Source organism: Myotis myotis, unplaced genomic scaffold (genome assembly GCF_014108235.1).
Source record: "Myotis myotis isolate mMyoMyo1 unplaced genomic scaffold, mMyoMyo1.p scaffold_m19_p_13, whole genome shotgun sequence".
NCBI classification, from domain to species: Eukaryota; Metazoa; Chordata; class Mammalia; order Chiroptera; family Vespertilionidae; genus Myotis; species Myotis myotis.
In genome coordinates, this window is record NW_023416317.1 from 55352597 (window position 1) to 55372253 (window position 19657).

The 19657-nt window shown below is 59.9% G+C and overlaps 1 protein-coding gene across 7 annotated transcripts in view; it reads left to right on the forward strand.

Annotated features, from left to right (window-relative positions):
• The window catches only part of ITPR1 (inositol 1,4,5-trisphosphate receptor type 1), a 171257-nt gene that overhangs the window by 77005 nt on the left and 74595 nt on the right, over window positions 1-19657 (forward strand). For all 7 annotated transcript variants that reach the window (XM_036333366.1, XM_036333367.1, XM_036333371.1 and 4 more), the window contains 18 exons: window positions 2235-2389; window positions 3177-3276; window positions 4208-4368; window positions 5074-5215; window positions 5805-5963; window positions 7674-7846; window positions 9078-9197; window positions 10428-10622; window positions 12208-12459; window positions 13112-13253; window positions 14097-14250; window positions 15074-15261; window positions 15739-15877; window positions 16694-16748; window positions 17528-17693; window positions 17936-18106; window positions 18497-18559; window positions 19208-19345. In XM_036333366.1, coding sequence (XP_036189259.1) covers window positions 2235-2389; window positions 3177-3276; window positions 4208-4368; window positions 5074-5215; window positions 5805-5963; window positions 7674-7846; window positions 9078-9197; window positions 10428-10622; window positions 12208-12459; window positions 13112-13253; window positions 14097-14250; window positions 15074-15261; window positions 15739-15877; window positions 16694-16748; window positions 17528-17693; window positions 17936-18106; window positions 18497-18559; window positions 19208-19345 — 2673 coding nt within the window. The remainder of the gene's footprint in view (window positions 1-2234; window positions 2390-3176; window positions 3277-4207; window positions 4369-5073; window positions 5216-5804; window positions 5964-7673; window positions 7847-9077; window positions 9198-10427; window positions 10623-12207; window positions 12460-13111; window positions 13254-14096; window positions 14251-15073; window positions 15262-15738; window positions 15878-16693; window positions 16749-17527; window positions 17694-17935; window positions 18107-18496; window positions 18560-19207; window positions 19346-19657) is intronic.

The window sequence follows — 19657 nt, forward strand, 5'->3', positions numbered from 1 at the left end:
GTGACAGAGCGTTCAGATAGCGGGCCCAGCGCTCAGACGCTGTGTGACTCGGGACCCCTGCGTTCCCTCTCTGAGCCTCCACTCCCTCGTCTGCAGCTGGGCGAGCGCACTTGCCGTAAGGACCAGGCGCGGGCTGTGTGGACGGAGGGCCTTAGGGAGCTCTCAGGAAACGACCACTTTGTAATCGTTCGCATGTCAGCGCGCCTGTCCTCCAGTCCTGCTGGGGGCTGGCACGTGCGGAGGCGTTAGGGCGGCCCTCACGGTCCGCGTGTGGCCGATGAGGATGCAGACAGCGGTCCTGGCTCGTCCGCGTCTTGGGTCCTCTCCCCTCTGTCTTGCTCCCCAGGTGGCAGTGGGCCGAGTGCAGACCTGGGCGCTGCTCCCGGGGCTCTGGCGTGGGGCTCGCTCTGCACCATGTGGCCGGCAGGCGTTGGCGTTGGCAGGCCCGGCAGCCTTCCCGCTCTCTGGGCTGGGAAACAGGTGGTCACGTCGGGGGAGGAAGCCTCGCATTCTGCTCCCTGCTCCCGTGTTTCCTCACACTGGCCTCAGGCCTGTGCTTCTGTCTGCCTGGGACCTCCCTCTGCTTTGTCACTTGCTCTTGACCTTCTACACTCGGGGCACAGGCTCCATACCAGGGGGAGAAAAAGGACCCCCAAGGCTGGCCTGCCTCTGAGGGCCTTCTGCAGTGTTCCTGTCCTCCCACTAGGGGGCGACCGCCGACCGCACACGGAGAATGAGGCTGCCCCAGCCCGTTCCCAGACACAGGGACTGAACGCCCTGGGTTTTCCTCTGGTCTCTGAAGGGCCCTGTGGCCTGTAGTGCCGCCCGTGTCTTACACCAGAATCGGGTGGGATTTACCCGGAAGGTGGCGCGGGAACTCTGCGGGCGCCACGGCCGATCCAGAGTCCTTCCTCCTGATGGGAGCCTGGCTTTGGGGAGGGACCTCTCAGGTTCCTGCGGGTGGAATTGCGAGTCCTGGGTTTGTTCTCGATTCCCACGTGGCATTGGAGACTTGAGAGAAGCAGGACCCAGCGGTCTGGGGTACAAAAGCAGCATTTTTCTCTTTTGCAGACAGGAGTGGGGGCTGCAGATGGGCTGAGATAGTGGACAGTGGCCCGCAGTCCCCACATCAGCCCAGGGGGCTGTCTCCCAGGCGCTCTCCTCTGCTCTCACACCCCCCCACCCCACCCCCACCCCCTGGAGAGGAGCAGGTGTCCGCCTGAGCAAAGCCAGTTAGGGACAGAAATGCTCCCCGTCGATGCAGGCGCACGTGGACATCCTGCGAGGGCGACATAACCGTTACAAACAAGCCCACGCAGCTCACGGCGCCGAGACCGACCTCGCGCAGCCTCTCGCCGGAGGCGCTGGGCGGGCACCTTCTGAGGCAGGTGGGCTCTGTGCCTAGCTTCTCGGGGACGCTTTCGTCATCGGCCATCGGCCTTCACTGGCCTTTTTCTTCCGTCCCGGCCAGACGCTAACGCAGCCAGAGGCCCTCCCCACTTCGTCGTGGGTGGTCCTCCGTGGCTGACAATTAACGACCATTCTTTCCAGGGTTCGCCTGGCCCTCAGGTGTGTGTCTTGGCCTCCCTGGGGTCACTGCTCACCAACACTCGGCCCAGGTTTCTTTTTTTGTTATATGTTTTTATTGATTTCAGAGAGGAAGGGAAGGGGAGAGAGAGATAAAAACATCAATGATGAGAAAGGATCATTGATCGGCTGCCTCCTGCACGGCCCCTACTGGGGATCGAGCCTGCAACCCGGCATGTACCCTGACTGGGAATCGAACCGTGACCTCCTGGTTCATAGGTCGATGCTCAACCACGGAGCCACGCTGGCCGGGCAGGGTCCAGGTGTCTTTACGTCATTTTCCCTCCTTTCTCTGCGAGGCAGTCTCCCCGCGGTTCACACCAGGGCCTGTCGCCGAGCCCCCGGGACGCGTTTCTCAGGCAGCCGCTCTGCCGGCCGCTGTGCCGGATCGGCCTGCGGGGCCTGGGCCCGCGGCGCTCTGCCCTCAGGCCGGCCGTGACCCCGTGGTCTAAACATCTCCGTTGCAGCCCAGAAGGGAGAGCGGGGCTGTTCTCGGCGTGGAGGTGGCGCCCGTGTTGCGTGACCGTCGTGACGCCGGTGCCTTTCCTGCCGAGGTCACGCTCGCCTCGCCGCTCCCTCTCCCAGGGCCCGGGCGCTGCGGTGAGCAGGGTCTGCACGCAGCGCCCTGACCCCAGGCCTCTCCTCAGGCGGACCCCGACCAGGACGCCTCCCGCAGCCGGCTGCGCAACGCCCAGGAGAAGATGGTGTACTCCCTGGTGTCCGTGCCCGAGGGCAACGACATCTCCTCCATCTTCGAGCTGGACCCCACCACCCTCCGCGGAGGCGACAGCCTGGTCCCCAGGTACGGCTCCCGGGGGCTCTCCCGCGGGCCAGGGCCATCTCTGCGGCCTGGCGGTGCCTTGGAGTCTTTCTGGAAGGTTTCGTACAGGGGTTGGTGAAGGACTGTTCCCACTGCCCATTGAAACGTGGCTGGATTCTGGGGTTTTTTAGCTCGTCATTTGTGAGTTCTTGGTGGCTGGACAAGAAGTGCTCTATTTGGGTCGATGAGCCGAACCTGAAGGCCGCGTCCTCGGTCTTTCCTCTCTCCCTCCTCCCAAAGCCGAGAGATCTGGCGAATTGGATACAAATTTGAGAAGAAATCCTAGAGGAGGGAATGTTTGAAGTTCGCTGAGGGCAGAGCAAATTCTGCTTAGGAGCCAGACCGGTCTTCGGTGGCCACTGGACTAAGTTGAGCTCCGTTTGTTCATGGGAAGGCGTGTGGGTGGACACTGGGAGTGGGTGTGGCGGAGCTCGCGCGTGACGCGGTGGCAGCGTCTTCCCGCTGAGCGCTGACCGTCCGGGCCCAGTGCCTGGCGCCGTGCGTGTCCTAGGGTTTCACCCCCACAGGAGCCCCCGTGGGACCGTGTGCCATTCGCCCTTTTAAAGGTGGAGAAACGGAGGCGCAGGGCGTGTAGGCCACGCCCACAGCAGCGCGTCCCAGCAGAGCCCACATCTGTGTTTAGGCCGAACGGGGTGCTGGGGCCGCTCTGGCTCAGCGCAGCATTGCTGTCGGCTGTGTCGATAGACTGTTCGAGGCCGTGGCTGCAGAGCCTCAGTGTCCCGCCCCACACCCTCCCTTCCTCTCCCAGGAACTCCTACGTGCGGCTCAGACACCTGTGCACCAACACCTGGGTGCACAGCACCAACATCCCCATCGACAAGGAGGAGGAGAAGCCTGTGATGCTGAAGGTGAGTCCGCAGCCCCCCAGCCCCCTTGGCCCTGCTCCCCACGCCCGCTGCCGGGTTCCTAAGGGAGGAAAGGGGCCGGGGTTCTGCTGCTCCGGCAAGAGTGTGGTCACAGGCACAGGAGAGTGTGGTCATGGGCAGCCTGGAGTGTGATGATGGCGCTCTCGCTGAGGGACCGGCTAGCGCGAGCCCCCGGCTTGTGAAATAACCAGAACCTTTCCTCCCGTGGGCTCTGCCCTGAGGGCAAGCATTTGTCCGGTTTCATGTGTGTCTGGATGGTGCTCTGGGGGAATGGCTTGTGCCTTGAGGCACATCAGGTCCCAGCTGACTTTCCCAGTCTTGATTATGTCTTTGTTCCTGTGAACTTAAATGCGCAGGTTTATTTCTAGAAAGATCTCCCATCCTCTTCAGTGTCTCTCCCTGAAGCCCCCCTCTCCCTCTGTGCCTCCTCCAGAACCACAGAGAAGAAATGCACAGACATGGGGGTTTTCTTGTTAAAATTGGAATGCCACATGCACCATTTTGGGGGGACATTCTTGGCATTTTTCCTCTACTTTTATGAACATTTCAGGGTGTAGGAGAGTTGGGAGCGGGGTGCCGGGCCCAGCCCTGTGACATGGGACTTGGAGCCAGGAGTGAGCGTCTTGCCCATTTGCTTTTCCCGTGAACTTATAAGCCGCGTTGGATCCGGGTCTCCCGTGCTCCCTGCAGCACATGAAGCTGTCGGCGAGGGGGCCTCCTTCCCGCCCCCGTCCCCTCAGCACCAGGCTCCAGGGGAGCAATGTAGCGGCCTGGGATGCTGCCTGTCCAGCTGGTTGTGCCTGCAGGCAGCCCCCGCTCTGTGGGTGGCCCGGTGGCCCGTAAACGCAGCGTGTGATGTCGCCCCTCGGGGTCTCGTCCCCGAGGCTGCCGCAGAGACCGCCCTGTGTTGCAGATCGGCACCTCGCCCGTGAAGGAGGACAAGGAGGCGTTCGCCATCGTGCCGGTCTCCCCTGCGGAGGTCCGGGACCTGGACTTCGCCAACGACGCCAGCAAGGTGCTGGGCTCCATCGCGGGGAAGCTGGAGAAGGGCACCATCACGCAGAATGAGAGGAGGTGAGGCCTCCCACGGGCAGACATGGCCTCCCACGGCAGACGCGCCCTCCGCGGCCTCCCGGGGCCTCTCAGGTCCCTTGGGGGAGAGCGTGTGAACGCCACGGGGGAGAGCAGCAGGCCTCAGCCTTGTGGGCGAATCAGCCTGTGGTTTTCAAGACATCGTCTCCTTTGAATTCATTCTCTCTCTTTTTTAAAAAAAGTATATTTTTATTGACTTCAGAGAGGAAGGGAGAGGGAGAGAGAGATAGAAACATCAATGATGAGAGAGAAGCATTGATCGGCTGCCTCCTGCACGCCCCACACTGGGGATGGAGCCTGCAACCCGGGCGTGTGCCCTGACCGGGAATCGAACCGTGACCTCCTGGTTCGTAGGTCAACGCCCAACCCCTGAGCCGCGCCGGCGGGTGCGTTCTCTTTTTTGAAAGTCTCTGAAGTTGAAAAGATCCTATCGCTTTGTCTCCAGCTCCGTCTTGGGAAACGTCAGGGCCTGAGGTTCCTCTGAGATAGTTTGGTGGCTCCTAGTTTGTGAAGGTGACAGTCCTTCCATGGACATGCACGTGTCATCTCTGTGTCACTCTGGTCAGTGACTGGGCGAGGACACTGGGCGGGTGGGCCTGGTCCTCAGGCCTGGACCTCACGGGCAGTGCCCACCGGTTTGCTGACCATCGAGCCCCTCCCCCACCTGACAGCCGCTCTGCCCCCCAGGTCGGTGACCAAGCTGCTCGAAGACTTGGTGTACTTCGTCACCGGGGGGACCAACTCCGGTCAGGACGTGCTGGAGGTGGTCTTCTCCAAGCCCAACCGCGAGCGACAGAAGCTGATGCGGGAGCAGAACATCCTCAAGCAGGTGGGTGAGCCGTGGCCGTGGGGCTGGCGCTGCGAGGAGTCAGGGGGTCGCTGATCGGGGAGGGACAAAGGTGGCTCTACAGCTCCATCAACACTGATGGGAGAGAGACAGAGGCATCCAATCCGTTGCCTTGTGCAGGGCTGGGGATCGACCTGTAACCCAGGTACATGCCCTTGACCGGGAGCCCTGAGAGCGACACTGCAGTGTGCAGGCTGGTGCTCTAACCACTGGACTACACTGGCCGGGGTGGTGTGTTCTTCTGTTTCACTGATGAGAAAGCCAGGTTACCTTGATGGGTGCCGCTGGGAAGGCGTACGGGGTGTGACTTCAGCCTAGATTCCCCAGGCCCCAGTCTGTCCTGGTGACCGCCGCCCTAACGCCACACTTCCCAGGGCTGGAGGTCGGCGGGTCCAGGCGGACTGGACTCGGTGAATCCTGGCCCCTGGGCGGAGGGACGCGGTGTCAGGCCGTGGCTGTGTGTGTGGGGACAGTCTTTCGTGTCGTCCGGCGATGCGGAGTTACCTTGGTTCCAGACGGACGGCTGGCTGACAGGGGACGATGGCGGTGTTTGCTTTCTTCTCGCACACAGATCTTCAAGTTGCTGCAGGCCCCGTTCACAGACTGCGGGGACGGCCCGATGCTGCGGCTGGAGGAGCTGGGCGACCAGCGGCACGCCCCGTTCCGGCACATCTGCCGGCTCTGCTACCGGGTCCTCCGGCACTCGCAGCAGGACTACAGGAAGAACCAGGTGGGGTGCGGGTGACGGGTGACAGGGGTCCCCCAGGGTCCAGGCTCCTGTGAGCTCCAAGGGTCACGTGTACATTTTTTAAATATATATCTTTATTGATTTCAGAGAGTAAGGGAGAGAGAGAAACATCACTGATGAGAGAGAATCCAGCTGCCTCCTGCACATCCCGCACTGGGGAGCAAGCCCACAACCCGGGCATGTGCCCTTGACCAGAATTGAACCTGGGACCCTTCAGTCTGCAGGCCGATGCTCTATCCACTGAGCCACAGCAGCCGGGCGAGCTCACCCTTTCTGACATGGGTGGTGTGTTTGCAGTTCTCATCACGTGGTCCTTTAAGGCTTCGAACGTGATTCCATGTGTTTGTGCTTGAGATGCTGGCCAAGGGGACGAGCCAGGTCCCTGTGGGGCCGAGCTGGGCACTGGAGGGCTTCAGCCTGCTGCTCGGAATGGCACGCAACTTAAAACTTAGGCATTCCTTATGTTCTGAAATTTTCCATGGAATATTTTTGGACCATGGTGCACCCCAGGCCACTGAAACCGCGGAGAGCGGAATCTCAGATCCGGGGGATGCTGGACTGTGGGACGATGCTTTTGTAACCGACTCACAGCTTTCAGTTTTAAGCCTCGACTGCCCTGGGTCTGGCCTTTAAGTTTGAATTCTTCTCTGTTGTTCAAGGTTTTGGTTTGTCATCGTAAAGACAGTGTTGATCTCCAGCAAAGCAAAGCCCAAAGGGTTAGATAAGCCTTGTTAGCAAGAACTTCTAAATGGCTGATGCTGCCTCGCTGTTGTGTAGACGTGAAGCCCCGTGTCCGAGGGCGCCGTGAGCAGCGCCCTGACAGGTGGCCACTGGCGCTGGGTGGCTTCCGGCCCCGCCCGGCGCTGCCGCCACGTCCGGTCGAGAAGGTGTATTCTGCTCTGTCTCCGGCTCCCCATGAGGCGCCTCGGGCCCGTGTGTCCCAGGCAGCGAGCCTGTCCCCGAGGAGGCTGGCCCGCCCCCGGACCGCGTGCCAGATGGCGGTCGCTTGTCCCGAAGGCTCGCTGCTCCCACCCGCAGCCTGTTGGGGGGGGCTGGGAGGCCCCGACCACCGTGTTCGCCCTGAGCACGTTCCAGGATTTTGAACTGAATTTTAAAAAGGGGGAGGCTGGTTTTTATAAATAAAAAATTTAAAAAGTGGGGGTTGGTGGGGGGGCGCTTGAGCTTGGAGCCGGTGCTGCGTCTGTCGGGCCGGAGACGTGTTTGCGTAGAAACTAGCGCTCGGAAGCGGCTTCCTCGAGTGCAAATACCTCCTGGGCTGTGATGTCTGATCCCCAAAGAGGGGTCCTTCCTGCCTTTGAAGGGGTGTTTCCCCTCAGATAACACAGTGGGGGCCGTTGGACTAGAAACCCCGTCTTCCTCGGCGCAGAGCCCCGGGGCCCGTTAAACCCCCTTGAGTCAGGGGTAAAACCAGAGCTGAAGCACAGCGCTTGACCTTTTAGAAAAATAAGTGTCGACATTGACATTTATGCCGTGCCCTTGAGAAGAGGCCCTTCTCAATTCGGGGGGGAGCAGAGGGGGCACTTTGCTGAATTCCGTCTGCGGGGCAGGTTGAGGGAAACCGGCCGAGGGAGTGAGCTGCCGGGCGCGCCCCTGGGGCCGGCGTCCCCACGCGGGATGCTGCGGCCGTTCTCTCGGCTCCGTGCCCCTCGCTGACCGCCCCCCCCCTCCTAGGAGTACATCGCCAAGCAGTTCGGCTTCATGCAGAAGCAGATCGGCTACGACGTGCTGGCGGAGGACACCATCACCGCCCTGCTGCACAACAACCGCAAGCTGCTGGAGAAGCACATCACGGCGGCCGAGATCGACACCTTCGTCAGCCTCGTGCGGAAGAACCGGGAGCCCAGGTGCGGCCGGGCCGCGGGGCGTGTGCGGGGCGTGTGCGGGAGGTGTGGGCCCACGGTGGTCGCGGGCGGTGCCTGCCATTCCCTTCTTCGGGGCCGGGGTCCAGCGCACCCGGCTGCGTCGTGGGGAGAACGTGGTGCTGGGAGGCGGCCTGGCAGCCAGCGGGGGCCCTGGCCGCCCTTCGAGCTGGAAGGTCTTCTGCTGACGGGGCGGGGGCGGGGGTGGGGGACTGTGGAAACTCCATGGGGATGGAAACTCGATGGGGACGGTGCACGAAGTACCGGCCGGAGTCCGTGCTCAGCAGTGACCTGCTGGCCTGTCAGTCACCCGTTAGCGCCCGGTTGCCAGTCCGAGCCCCTCCCCAGTCGCACCAGCAGAGTCTTTGGCGAGCTCGGCTGCCCCTTGAGTGTTTCTAGCTGCATCTTGTCCCTGTGGAATCCCGTCTCCTCGCACTGCTCTCCCCTCCCCACCCTCGTCCCTCCTCTCCCTCCGGTGAGACCCACTCACCAGCGACGTGGGAGAGTGTGCAGGGTGGGCGTCACACCCGGGCCCCCCGCACAGCTGAGCGTGTTGTTGAAGAATGACTCCTCCCGCCCATAAGAATAACAGTTTTTAAAAATATTTTTATTGATTTCAGAGAGGAAGGGAGAGGGAGAGGGAGAGAGAGAAACATCAAAGATGAGAGAGAATCATTGATCGGCTGCCTACTGCATGCCCCACACTGGGGATTGAGCCTGCAACCCGGGCACGTGCCCTGACAGGGAATCGAACCGTGACCTCCTGGTTCATAGGTCAATGCTCAGCCACTGAGCCATGCCAGTTGGGCAAAACACTAACATTTTACGGAGCATTCTCCTGGGCCAGGGAGTGAGCCAGTCACACATTGCACACGCGTTACCACATTGAATCACCCTCTGAGCTCCCACGTTACACTTTTCTGTGGACGGGGAAACCGAGGCACCGAGAGGCGAAGTAATGTCCCTGGTGACGGTAAAACCGGGACGGAGCGAATAAGAATCACGCTGGGGGTGCGCTCAGTGCCTCGTCCCCACACCCCGGGGACCACTCTCCCCTCCGTCCTCCTCTCTGGTGGCGCCATGGGCACTGGCATCCAGACCTGAGATCTCACCTCTTCGGCCACCGTGCGTCTGACCTGTCCCCCGAGAGAGTCGGGCTCCCCGAGCCGCACCCCGCTCCGTGCACAGGACACGCTTGCCGCTCTCTCTCCCGCAGGTTCTTAGACTACCTGTCCGACCTGTGTGTGTCCATGAACAAGTCCATCCCGGTGACCCAGGAGCTCATCTGCAAAGCGGTGCTCAACCCAACCAACGCCGACATCCTGATCGAGACCAAGTATGTGGGGAGGCGGAGGCCACTTGTGGGGAGGGGGGGCCTGCGCGTGCGGTCAGGAGAGCTGAACCCCCAATGCTGCAGACTGGTGTGCAGTGGGCCAGCCTGTGGAAGCCGAGACCTGCACGGCTAGGGTTCAGGACCTGGAGAAGGGCTGCGCACAAATGAAGAGACTATACAAGAAACATGAATTTGGAAATCATGGGGGGCCAGGCAGTCTTTCTCTAGCGGAAAGGCTTCACTGGTGCCCAGGCCCTGCTAGCTCTTTATTTAATTTTAGATACACATCTTGCCCTAGGTCAGGCAGGCAATCTGATAGCAGACAGACTATCTTAAAGGTCGGTAAATATTAGTCAAGATTTACTTTGAGACTATTAGGTAAGGAAATTGCTTGAGCCACCATTGTCTGGACAGAACAATCGGTGCATCACTTTAGCCCTTGCCAAAGCTCAAGGTCCATCAGCCTTCTGGGTTCCCTGTTTGCACTCTCATAGTAGTGTAGCCAGTGGATGGCTTCCAGCACCAGCCCACTGGGCACGGGGTGGCGCTTCACACGCCGCTTTCACAGTAACGCGAGCTCACCCGGGGGCATTCGACACAGGCCTGGTTTAATCTTAAGCGTTGGAAGTCCTCGGCGTACAATCACCCGTTTTAAATGTCAGAGGAGGCGGCAGTTCGGTGTCGATAGAAATCCGTGTCGGGAAAGGTGTCTAAGTGACCACTGTTCACAAAGGGCTCAGTGGTCCAGAGGCGTTGGGTTAACAGCAGCCGCTCACTGTTGGGAAGGAGAACTCTAGGGCCAGTAATGTGGACAAGTTGTGTGTTAAATCCCAAAACTAAGTTACACCCAGAATCAGTGATTTTTGTTTGTTTGCTGCTCATGCATAACTTAATGTTGGGTTTGGGCGAATGCCGGGCTTGCCAACCTTGGCATTTTCCTGTTGAGGCTGAATAATTACTGTGGGGTCGGTCCGTGCATGTGGGGTGTTAGCATCCCTGCCTCCCCCTCCTTTACGTCAAACGAAAGGTCTCAGGCATCGCAGATCACCTGGCTGGCAGCCACTGGGGTCAAGTATGTGCAGAAACTAGTGTTTGGCCCTTTGTGGTTCTGCCACGGGGGGAGGAGATGCTTTCTGGGTTGTCACGTGAAGCCCCGAGCCACGGCCTCACTGAGGTCGGTGGGAGGTTGGCGAGGTTCCCCACTGACGCCTGCCCTGCCCGTTCCTTCCCCAGGCTGGTCCTTTCCCGCTTTGAGTTCGAAGGGGTGTCCTCGGGGGAGAGCGCGCTGGAGGCGGGCGAGGACGAGGAGGAGGTGTGGCTGTTCTGGAGGGACAGCAGCAAGGAGACCCGCAGCAAGAGTGTGCGGGAGCTGGCGCAGGACGCCAAGGAGGGCCAGAAGGAGGACCGCGACGTGCTCAGCTACTACCGGTGAGCGCTGGCGCGGGGCGGAGGCGGCCGTCGGCGCTGTTGGTGGTCGCTCCGGGCATCACAGGTGCCCTCCGGGCGTCCAGCACCAAGACGATGCAGTTGAGACATTGAGAGGTTTCAGCCACACCTGCACGGTCATTGGTACCTGGGTGTGGCCGGGTCAGAAGACGGACAGAGTGGCGTCACCAGGGCAGGTCCTCCGTGACCAGCCTGGCACATGCCTTTCGTAGCAGCGAAGAGGCCCACTGCCGGGGTTCAAATCCCCGCCTCTCTACTCACTCACTTTTTGACTTTGGTCAAACTATAGATCTCTCTGTGCCCCAATAGCTCCCTTAAAAAATGTTTTATTGACTTTAGAGAGAGCGGAAGGGAGAGATAGAAACATCAATGAGAAAGAAACATGGATCGGCTGCCTCCTGCATGCCCCCTGCTGGGGATCGAGCCCACAACCCAGGCATGTGCCCTGACCAGGAATCACACCCACAGTCCTCAGCAGAGAGAGCGGGGAACTGTGTGTGCGTGTGCATGTGTGTGTGTGCGTGCGTGTGTGTGTCTGTACACAGACGTCTATTTCTCTGTCTATACGAGCATCTGATAAGAGCCACGAGTCCCCGTCGGTGCTTAGGTTCCATCTCAGCACCGTGGGGTTGTCCCAGCCGCCCCCTTCCCAGAGCCTTCGCCCCCTTGTCCGACGGGGAGACACCTGGCGGCGTCCGGGCTTCACCTGTGGCTCAGTCGGCACCTCCGTCACCTCCTCCAACGCAGCGTCTCCTGCGTCCCGGCGCTCAGGCCACCTCAAGGGAAGGGCAGGGACAGGAAAAGAGGGAAGAAAACCAAGAAACGCTTTTGAAAAGAAAGGGAAGGAACGATGCTGAAGCAAGTGGAACTGGCAGTGTCCGGGCTCGGCGACGGCCCGTCGCCTGGATCCGCCACCAGTCGGAGCCTGTGTTTGCCCCGCGGAAGCCTGTGGCTTTCCTCCTTCACGTTACACGTGTGTTCATTCTTCTAACGGTGACGAGCCTTCTCCAGGACTGAGAAACGGTGCCTGGCGGTCACGTTCGGGAGTTAACAGGCCACTGGAGACCGGATGAGGAAGGAAGCACAGGCATGTTGAGGGGCCCCCGTATTTCACACCACGTTTCGATGTGTGAGAGTCAGAGAGGAGCCTTCCATGAGGCCCTGAAGGCCGTGGAACGTTGCTAATGAGACTCACACGGGCGATGTCGTCAACTTTTCCTACGTGGTCTCTGACCTACGGAACGAAAACACAGCTGCCGAAGTAGACAACCATTTTCAGCCTGACACCTCCCACCCATTTGTTTTATAAAATAAACATGGAATCAGGTGGTCACGCCATCCCTCCAGCTGAGCAGGGGCACGTGTGACAGCCAGCCTGGCTTCCCTGCCCCTTCCCCCGCGAGGTCCAGGGCCGGACTCTAGTGTACGGAGCAGGTTAGGGGTGTGGACGTGTGAGTCCCCAGGCCACACGTCGCTGCTGTGAAACCCGGGGCCACCGGCTGTCCTGCATGTACCCCGCTCATCAGTGATCTCGGGCGTGAGCTCCATGTCGTGTCCTTCCCTCCAGGTACCAGCTGAACCTCTTCGCCAGGATGTGTCTGGACCGCCAGTACCTGGCCATCAACGAGATCTCCGGCCAGCTGGACGTGGACCTCATCCTGCGCTGCATGTCGGACGAGAACCTGCCCTATGACCTGAGGGCCTCCTTCTGCCGCCTCATGCTCCACATGCACGTGGACCGAGACCCGCAGGAGCAGGTCACGCCCGTGAAGTACGCCCGCCTCTGGTCCGAGATCCCATCGGAGATCGCCATTGACGAGTGAGTGGCCTCTCTGCCTTGTCCCCGCCCCTCTGCTCCTAGTCCCCGCCCCTCTCTGCCTTGTCCCCGCCCCTCTGCACCTTGTACCCACCCCTCTCTGCCCAGTCCCTGCCCCTCTGTGCCTTGTCCCCGCCCCTCTGCACCTTGTACCCACCCCTCTCTGCCCAGTCCCTGCCCCTCTGTGCCTTGTCCCAGTCCCTCTCTACCTTGTCCCACCCCCTTCACTTTGTCCTCATCCTGACCGGCGGCCCCCTTCAGCCCCATGTTCATGCTGTCCGTGTGACAAACCGCGTGTGGTCCCATTGAGTCTGGTCAACCACAGACAACAGATGAAGTTACTTTTTCTAAGCTTAACATAAAATGGAGGGCAAAGATGATTTCTTCAAGAATTTAAAGATGGCACGATTCCATTTTTATATCCTGCTCATCTCTCTTATTCAACAAATAACTGTGTCCACTGGCCGCAGTAGGGGTCTATCAGTGGAACCGGGACCCTGCCTGCCCGCTAGTGGGGAAAGAGGAAGGACTGAGATGGAGTCTGGTGACAGGGGCTCCGGGGAATAAAGCGGGAAAGGAGGGGGTGTGGGGGCACTCAGCGGCGGGCGGCCTCCCTGGGCGGAGCTGAAACCCTCTCCCCCCCCACCCCCTCCAGCTATGACAGCAACGGGGCCTCCAAAGATGAAATTAAGGAGCGGTTCGCGCAGACCATGGAGTTTGTGGAGGAGTACCTCCGAGATGTGGTGTGCCAGAGGTTCCCTTTCTCGGATAAGGAGAAGAACAAGCTGACGTTCGAGGTAACGCGCCTGCTCCTCCTCGGCCGTCTCTCTGTGGGGGAGAGGAGATGTTTCAGATTTTCACCGCGATACTCGGGTTTTGTCATGAAAAGGGTTCGGCTCAGTTTGGTTCCCGAATAAGGTGGGTGCCAGCCCCTGGCTGCCGGTGGCCTTGCTCCCAGGAGAAACGCGCAGGTGACCTGAAGCGTGCGGGATGGGAGACCTGAGGACTCCGTACATCACCTTGTCTATATATATAAAAGCCTAATATGCAAAGTGGCCCCTCAGGAGTTTGATCGCTCTCTATGATGTGCGCTGACCACCAGAGGGCGGCGTGGAACAAAGGAAGGCCCCAGCCGGCAGCTGCTAGGGACCCTACCTGTGCACTAATTTTGTGCACTAGGCTCTAGTTAAAGATGACAAGGCAGAGCATCGTGCTGGGTCTGTCGCAGGGACTCCTCCCAGGACATAACCCGTGTCCCCAGGGGTCAGCGTGCTTCTCTGAGACGCGTGGCCTTTTGAGGAGTTGTGTCTGCGAGGTTACACGGCTGCAGCCCGTGTCCTCGTCGCGTGAGACTCGCTCACCCGGGGTTTTCTTAGGGGATCTGCGCAGACCAACCGATGAGGTCCACGTTCACGAACTAGTTCTCAAAGCAGAGCAGTGGCTTGGCAGGTTTTTGCTTCTTATATCTTCTTCCTAATGAAACAAAATGAAATTTGATCAGAATTGTAAGCCAGACGAATGTCTCGGCATAAGGCAGGCAGGCCTCGGGCATTGACGAGCTGGTCGGTGTAAAGTGGAGCCGAAGGACGCAGTGTGTTTAATGCCACCTTCCCCTCTCTCTCTCTCTTTGAATACGACAGGTTGTGAACTTAGCGAGGAATCTCATCTACTTTGGTTTCTACAACTTCTCTGACCTTCTGCGATTGACCAAAATCCTCCTGGCCATCCTGGACTGCGTGCACGTGACCACCATCTTCCCCATCAGCAAGATGGCGAAGGGAGAAGAGAACAAAGGTGGGGGCAGGGCGGGGCCCTGAGCAGGAGTGGCCGCCCGGCTCCAGGGCAGCCTTCACCCTGGTGTCCTGTCCTTGCTTTTTAAAAAAATATTTTTAAAATACATTTTTATTGATTTCAGAGAGGAAGGGAGAAGGAGAGAGAGAGATAGGAACATCAGTGATGAGAGAGAATCATGGATCGGCTGCCTCCTGCACGCCCCACACTGGGGATCGAGCCCACAACCTGGGCACATGCTCTGACCGGGGATTGAACTGTGACCTGCTGTTCATGGGTTGATGCTCAGCCACTGAGCCACGCCGGCCAGGCCTGTCTTGTCCTTTCTTTTCGACTTTTCACTGCGAACATTTCAAATATAAAGAGAGAATAGTGCTTTAGACACCCAGAGACCCACAGCTTACAGTCAGAGATGACTCACATTTTTATGTATTTCCTTTGTATTTTATGAGTCCTGTGTATCCTGCTGAACCATTTGAAGGGAGGTGGCCAGTAGAATGTGGCGGGTGGATTAGTGCACAGAATGCTCCCGTGGGGGTTTCAGACCACCTGTGTCCCTGCTCCCGGGAGCCCCTGGCGTTTGATGGGCATTCACCTTCACAGGTCCCCGGGGTCTGAGAATGTCCCGGAACAGAGGCGTGTTAAACGGCGTGTCTAAGGGAGCCCGTGGCCCATGCCAGACCCCTCGGAGCGCTCTGTAGGGGCGTTGCCATGACTGACGTCTGTCCCAGCCCCCCTGGGCAGTCACGTGATGCAGTCCAACCCGGGGCTGGGGAGCTGAGGACCCAGGACGGGGTCACGACCCAGGTCTATCCGGCCCCTCCAGGCAGCAACGTGATGCGGTCCATCCACGGGGTCGGGGAGCTGATGACCCAGGTGGTGCTGCGAGGAGGGGGCTTCTTGCCCGTGACCCCCATGGCCACCGCCCCCGAAGGCAACGTGAAGCAGGCGGAACCAGAGAAGGAGGACATCATGGTCATGGACACCAAGCTGAAGATCATCGAGATCCTGCAGGTAGCCCTCTGCCCGAGGTGCAGGGCTGCGTGGGCGGCAGCCCCCTCTGGGGGGCAGGGGGGCTGCCTTCGGGGAAGGGGATGGCGGTAAACGCCCGGCTCAGCCTCAGGTGGCACTTAGGGGCCAGCCCTTCATCCCTCTCGGGTCATCCTCCCCCTCCCCCCATGTGCCCGTGTCCCTCCAGGGTCACGTTCTGTACCTGCTGACGCCGGTGATGCTGGTGGAGGCGGGGAGGGGGACTTACAGGCCGGTTGCTAAGTCAGCTGCCGGGAGCTGAAATCTGCACTAAGCTGAGGGGCTGCCCCCACCAGCCCGAGGCTGCAGGGACCTGAAACCCACGCCAGACGGTCGGTGGCTCGGTGCTCACGGTGACCAGTGCTGTGGCCCGCAGGCCCCGCGCGCCCAGCGGCCTGGCGACCGGTGGCAGGTGGCACGCCCCTGTGACCTCTCTGTCTCCATTTCCGCTTGAACCTGCAGTTTATCTTGAATGTGAGGCTGGACTACAGGATCTCCTGCCTCCTGTGCATATTTAAGCGCGAGTTCGACGAGAGCAATTCCCAGACGTCGGAGGCGTCCTCGGGCAGCAGCGGCCAGGAGGCGCCCGGCAGCGTGCCCGGTGAGTGCGTCCGGGTCGGCGCCCCGATCCATTCAGGGCGTCATAGGAAGCGGGGAAGGCGAGCATGTTTGGGGGATCATGGTCTTTTTTTTGTTGTTTTTTTGTTTTTTGTTTTCTTTTAATTGTTTTATTGCTTAAAGTCTTACAAAGGGTATTACATATGTCTCCTTTTTTCCCGCCCTTGACAATCCCCTGGCCTCCCCTACCCCCCAGTGTCTTATGTCCATTGGTTATGCTTATATGCATGCATACAAGTCCTTCGGTTGATCTCTTACCCGGATCATGGTCTTTTGGACGAGAGCCTGGGTTCTTGGGGGCAGGGGGATGTTTGAAGGAGCCCAGAGCCTCCTGGGATGGGGCTCATTGCCTTCCATCCTGGGGGCCTGGGTCCGAGACGGCTGAGGGTTCCAGTGTGTGGTTACATGAAATGTCAAGTAAAAACCAAACAAAAAACTCCCCAAGAAAACTTACCGCCCACCAGCAACTTTTCCCGCCAACGATCGTCCTTCCCGCCCAGGAAATGGTGGGGAAGGGTCAGGGCGAGGTGGTGGCAGAAATCACCCCCTGTCCAGGCCGGAGCCCCTCGGCAGGAGGGCGACCCTGAGGGGTCACGGGGAGGGGGTCCTGCCGTGCCTAGAAAACCGGCCGAAGTGGGGGGCCCTGCACGGTGTGCCCGGGCCGAGCAGGCCCAGCCTCTGGTGGAAAGCTCTAGAAGACGCGAGGTTGACCGTGGGCAGGAGGGGCCAGGCTCGGGGAGGTGGGCCGCAGCCCGTGCTCAGACCGGCTGCGTCTGAGGGCCGTTCCCTGGCGTTGCAGGCGCTCTGGACTTTGAACACATTGAGGAGCAAGCGGAGGGCATCTTCGGAGGAAGGCGAGTACCTCCAGTCCCTGCGTGAGGTGGTCCTGGGGCGGGGGGAGGTCCTCTCACCGGCTCTCACGGCCCTTCCTCCCCGTGTGCTGGGAGAGCCCGGTCTCTGGTTGAGGTTGTTTTGCTGATCTCTTTGTACTTCTATTAAAAAAAAAAGATTGTCAGGTTTTAGAAGTATGTTTTTATTGATTTTTAGAGAGAGAGGGAGAGAAATGTCAATGATGAGAGAGAATCATGGACCAGCTGCCTCCTGCACGCCCCCTACTGGGGATCGAGCCCATAGTCTGGGCTTGTGACCTTAGCGGGAATCAAACCTGTGACCTCCTGGTTCCTGGGTTACAGCTCAACCACTAAACCATGCAGGCTGGGCCCTCTTTGTAATTCTTAGTACTCAGGCCAGAACGATCTTAGCTGGCTTGGGCGGGGGGTGGGGAGGGTCCTGCCTACAACTGAGAGGATTTGAGGAGGTGACCCCAAATACACACACTACAAGATTTATGGAAATGGTGGGAAATAATCGAAAGAAAAAGGGGCTCACCCCAGGCGTACACTTCTGTGCTGTCCTCACACTCACAACGTAGTTGAAGATGAAACGGTTATTGTGTCCAAGGAGCTAGTTAAAAGTCAGGTCAGGTGGGGTAGACCAGGTGCTGGGAACCCAAGTGGTGGGGTGTCTAGGCCCGTTGTGGGGAGGGCCAGGGGGCGGGGTGTCTGGGCCCGTGGTGCAGGGTAGCCAGGGCATCTGTGGCTCAGTTGCCGCTTCCCTCCCACGTACCCTGCAGTGAGGAGAACACCCCGCTGGACCTGGACGACCATGGCGGCAGGACCTTCCTCCGGGTCCTGCTGCACCTGACGATGCACGACTACCCGCCCCTGGTGTCGGGGGCCCTGCAGCTGCTCTTCCGGCACTTCAGCCAGCGGCAGGAGGTGCTGCAGGCCTTCAAGCAGGTAGTCGGGCGCCCTGCACGCGTGTGTCTGTGTGTGTGCACATGCATGTACTGCATGTGTGAAGTATGATATATGTGTGTACATGTGTTTTACTGTGAGCGCATGCATGTGTGAATTATGGTGCATGCATGAGTGTGTGCACCGGTGTTTGTGTATTGTGTGCGTGCATGTGTATGCATTCATGTGTGTACATGTGCATGTGTGTGATCCGCTGTTGCCACTAATGGGTTGCATCTGTCCAGGTTCAACTGCTGGTTACCAGTCAGGACGTGGACAACTACAAGCAGATCAAGCAGGACCTGGACCAGCTGAGGTCCATCGTGGAGAAGTCCGAGCTCTGGGTGTACAAGGGGCAGGGCCCCGACGAGGCCATGGACGGCGCGTCTGGGGAAAACGAACACAAGAAGGCGGAGGTGGGTGGAGCCCCGTAGCGCCCCAGACAGAGGTGGACGGGCCCCTGGAAGCAGGCCCCCTCCTCTGGCGGCAGGCGGAAGTGCAGACTGTGGGCTGCCCTAGGAAACAGGTGCAGACAGCTGAGCCCCCAGTCACCCGTCTCCTGGGACCCAGTGCAGGAGCCCAGGTTTTCCTTCCAAACCTCGGGTCAGGGCCACTCTCCCCGCTGTGTGGCCGCCACCTCCCACGTCAGCGAAGTGATGACAGGCAGGGGGAGTGCGGGCGGCGAATGACGGGCCGGAGCCCAGCAGGACGGACGGGGAGACGCTGCAGCCCCCGTAGGCGCGCTGGCTCTGCGAACACGCAGGCGCCAAGGTTGCTGGAAGCACTCACGCTCCCTCTGGCCCTAGGAGGGGAGCAAGGCCCCGAAGCACGAGAGCACCAGCAGCTACAACTACCGGGTCGTCAAGGAGGTGAGTGCCAGTCCCAGGGCAGGGCGTGCAGGAGGCGGCCGGTCAGTGATCCTCTCTCCTCATTGATGTTTCCCTCTCCCTCTCCCTCTCCCTTCCTCTCTGAAATCAATAAAAATATATATTTAAAAATGCACACATGTATAAAAAAGAGAGAGAGAGCCCTCTGAGCTGCCCCCCGCTCTGGAAGCCGACGTCCCCTGGTGATTCTGGGAGGACCCGTCCTCAGCCAAAGTAGCTTCAGTTTGATGCCACCCACAGGGGCACCGCCTGGTGGAGGCGTCCCCCCCGGTGAGGTTTCTAATGTATTGGGATCCCTTCGGCCTCCCTGTCCTCCGCCCCTTTCCCTCCACCCCTGCAGTCCAGTTTTCTGAGGCTCATTTCTATTTAAATTGTCTCCAGCTTCATTGAGGTAAAAATGACCAACTTGTAATATCCTTAACACGCACAACACGATGAAGCGATAGAGGGACGTGGTGAATGATGCCCATGTCACTCACCTAGTCAGCTCCTTTGGGGTGAGGGGTGCGGGGTGAGGATGCTTTTAAGATCTTGGTCTCAGCAAATCATAGGCGAGCAGCACCGGGTCCGGCCGTGGCCACCGCGCCGCGCACAGCCCTGGGAACTGAGCCGCCGCCTCCGTCTCCCCAGATCCTGATCCGGCTCAGCAGGCTGTGCGTGCAGGAGGGCGCGTCCGTGCGCAAGAGCCGGAAGCAGCAGCAGCGGCTGCTCAGGAACATGAGCGCCCACGCCGTGGTGCTGGAGCTGCTGCAGATCCCCTACGAGAAGGTCAGCCGGGCCCTAGCCCTCCACCCGTCCTCACAGGGTCCCCTCCCCCACACCCGTCCTCACAGGGGCTGGCCTGGCTGCAAACGGACCTGGAGGCCTTCTCTCCATGGCCCCTCTAGGCTGGCCTTTCCCCATTGAAATCTTTGCTTCTGCCCGAGGCTAGTGGGAGAATGTGGGCGGGGCTGGCCGCTCTCCGGGGCAAGCAGGGCAGCAGCTAGGGTCTCACAGGGCGGCCCCAGTGCTGCCTCCAGAGCCCAGGGGCGTCGGTGGCAGGCGTGGCCTGGGCCCTGGCCTGAGATGAGGGCTGTCTGT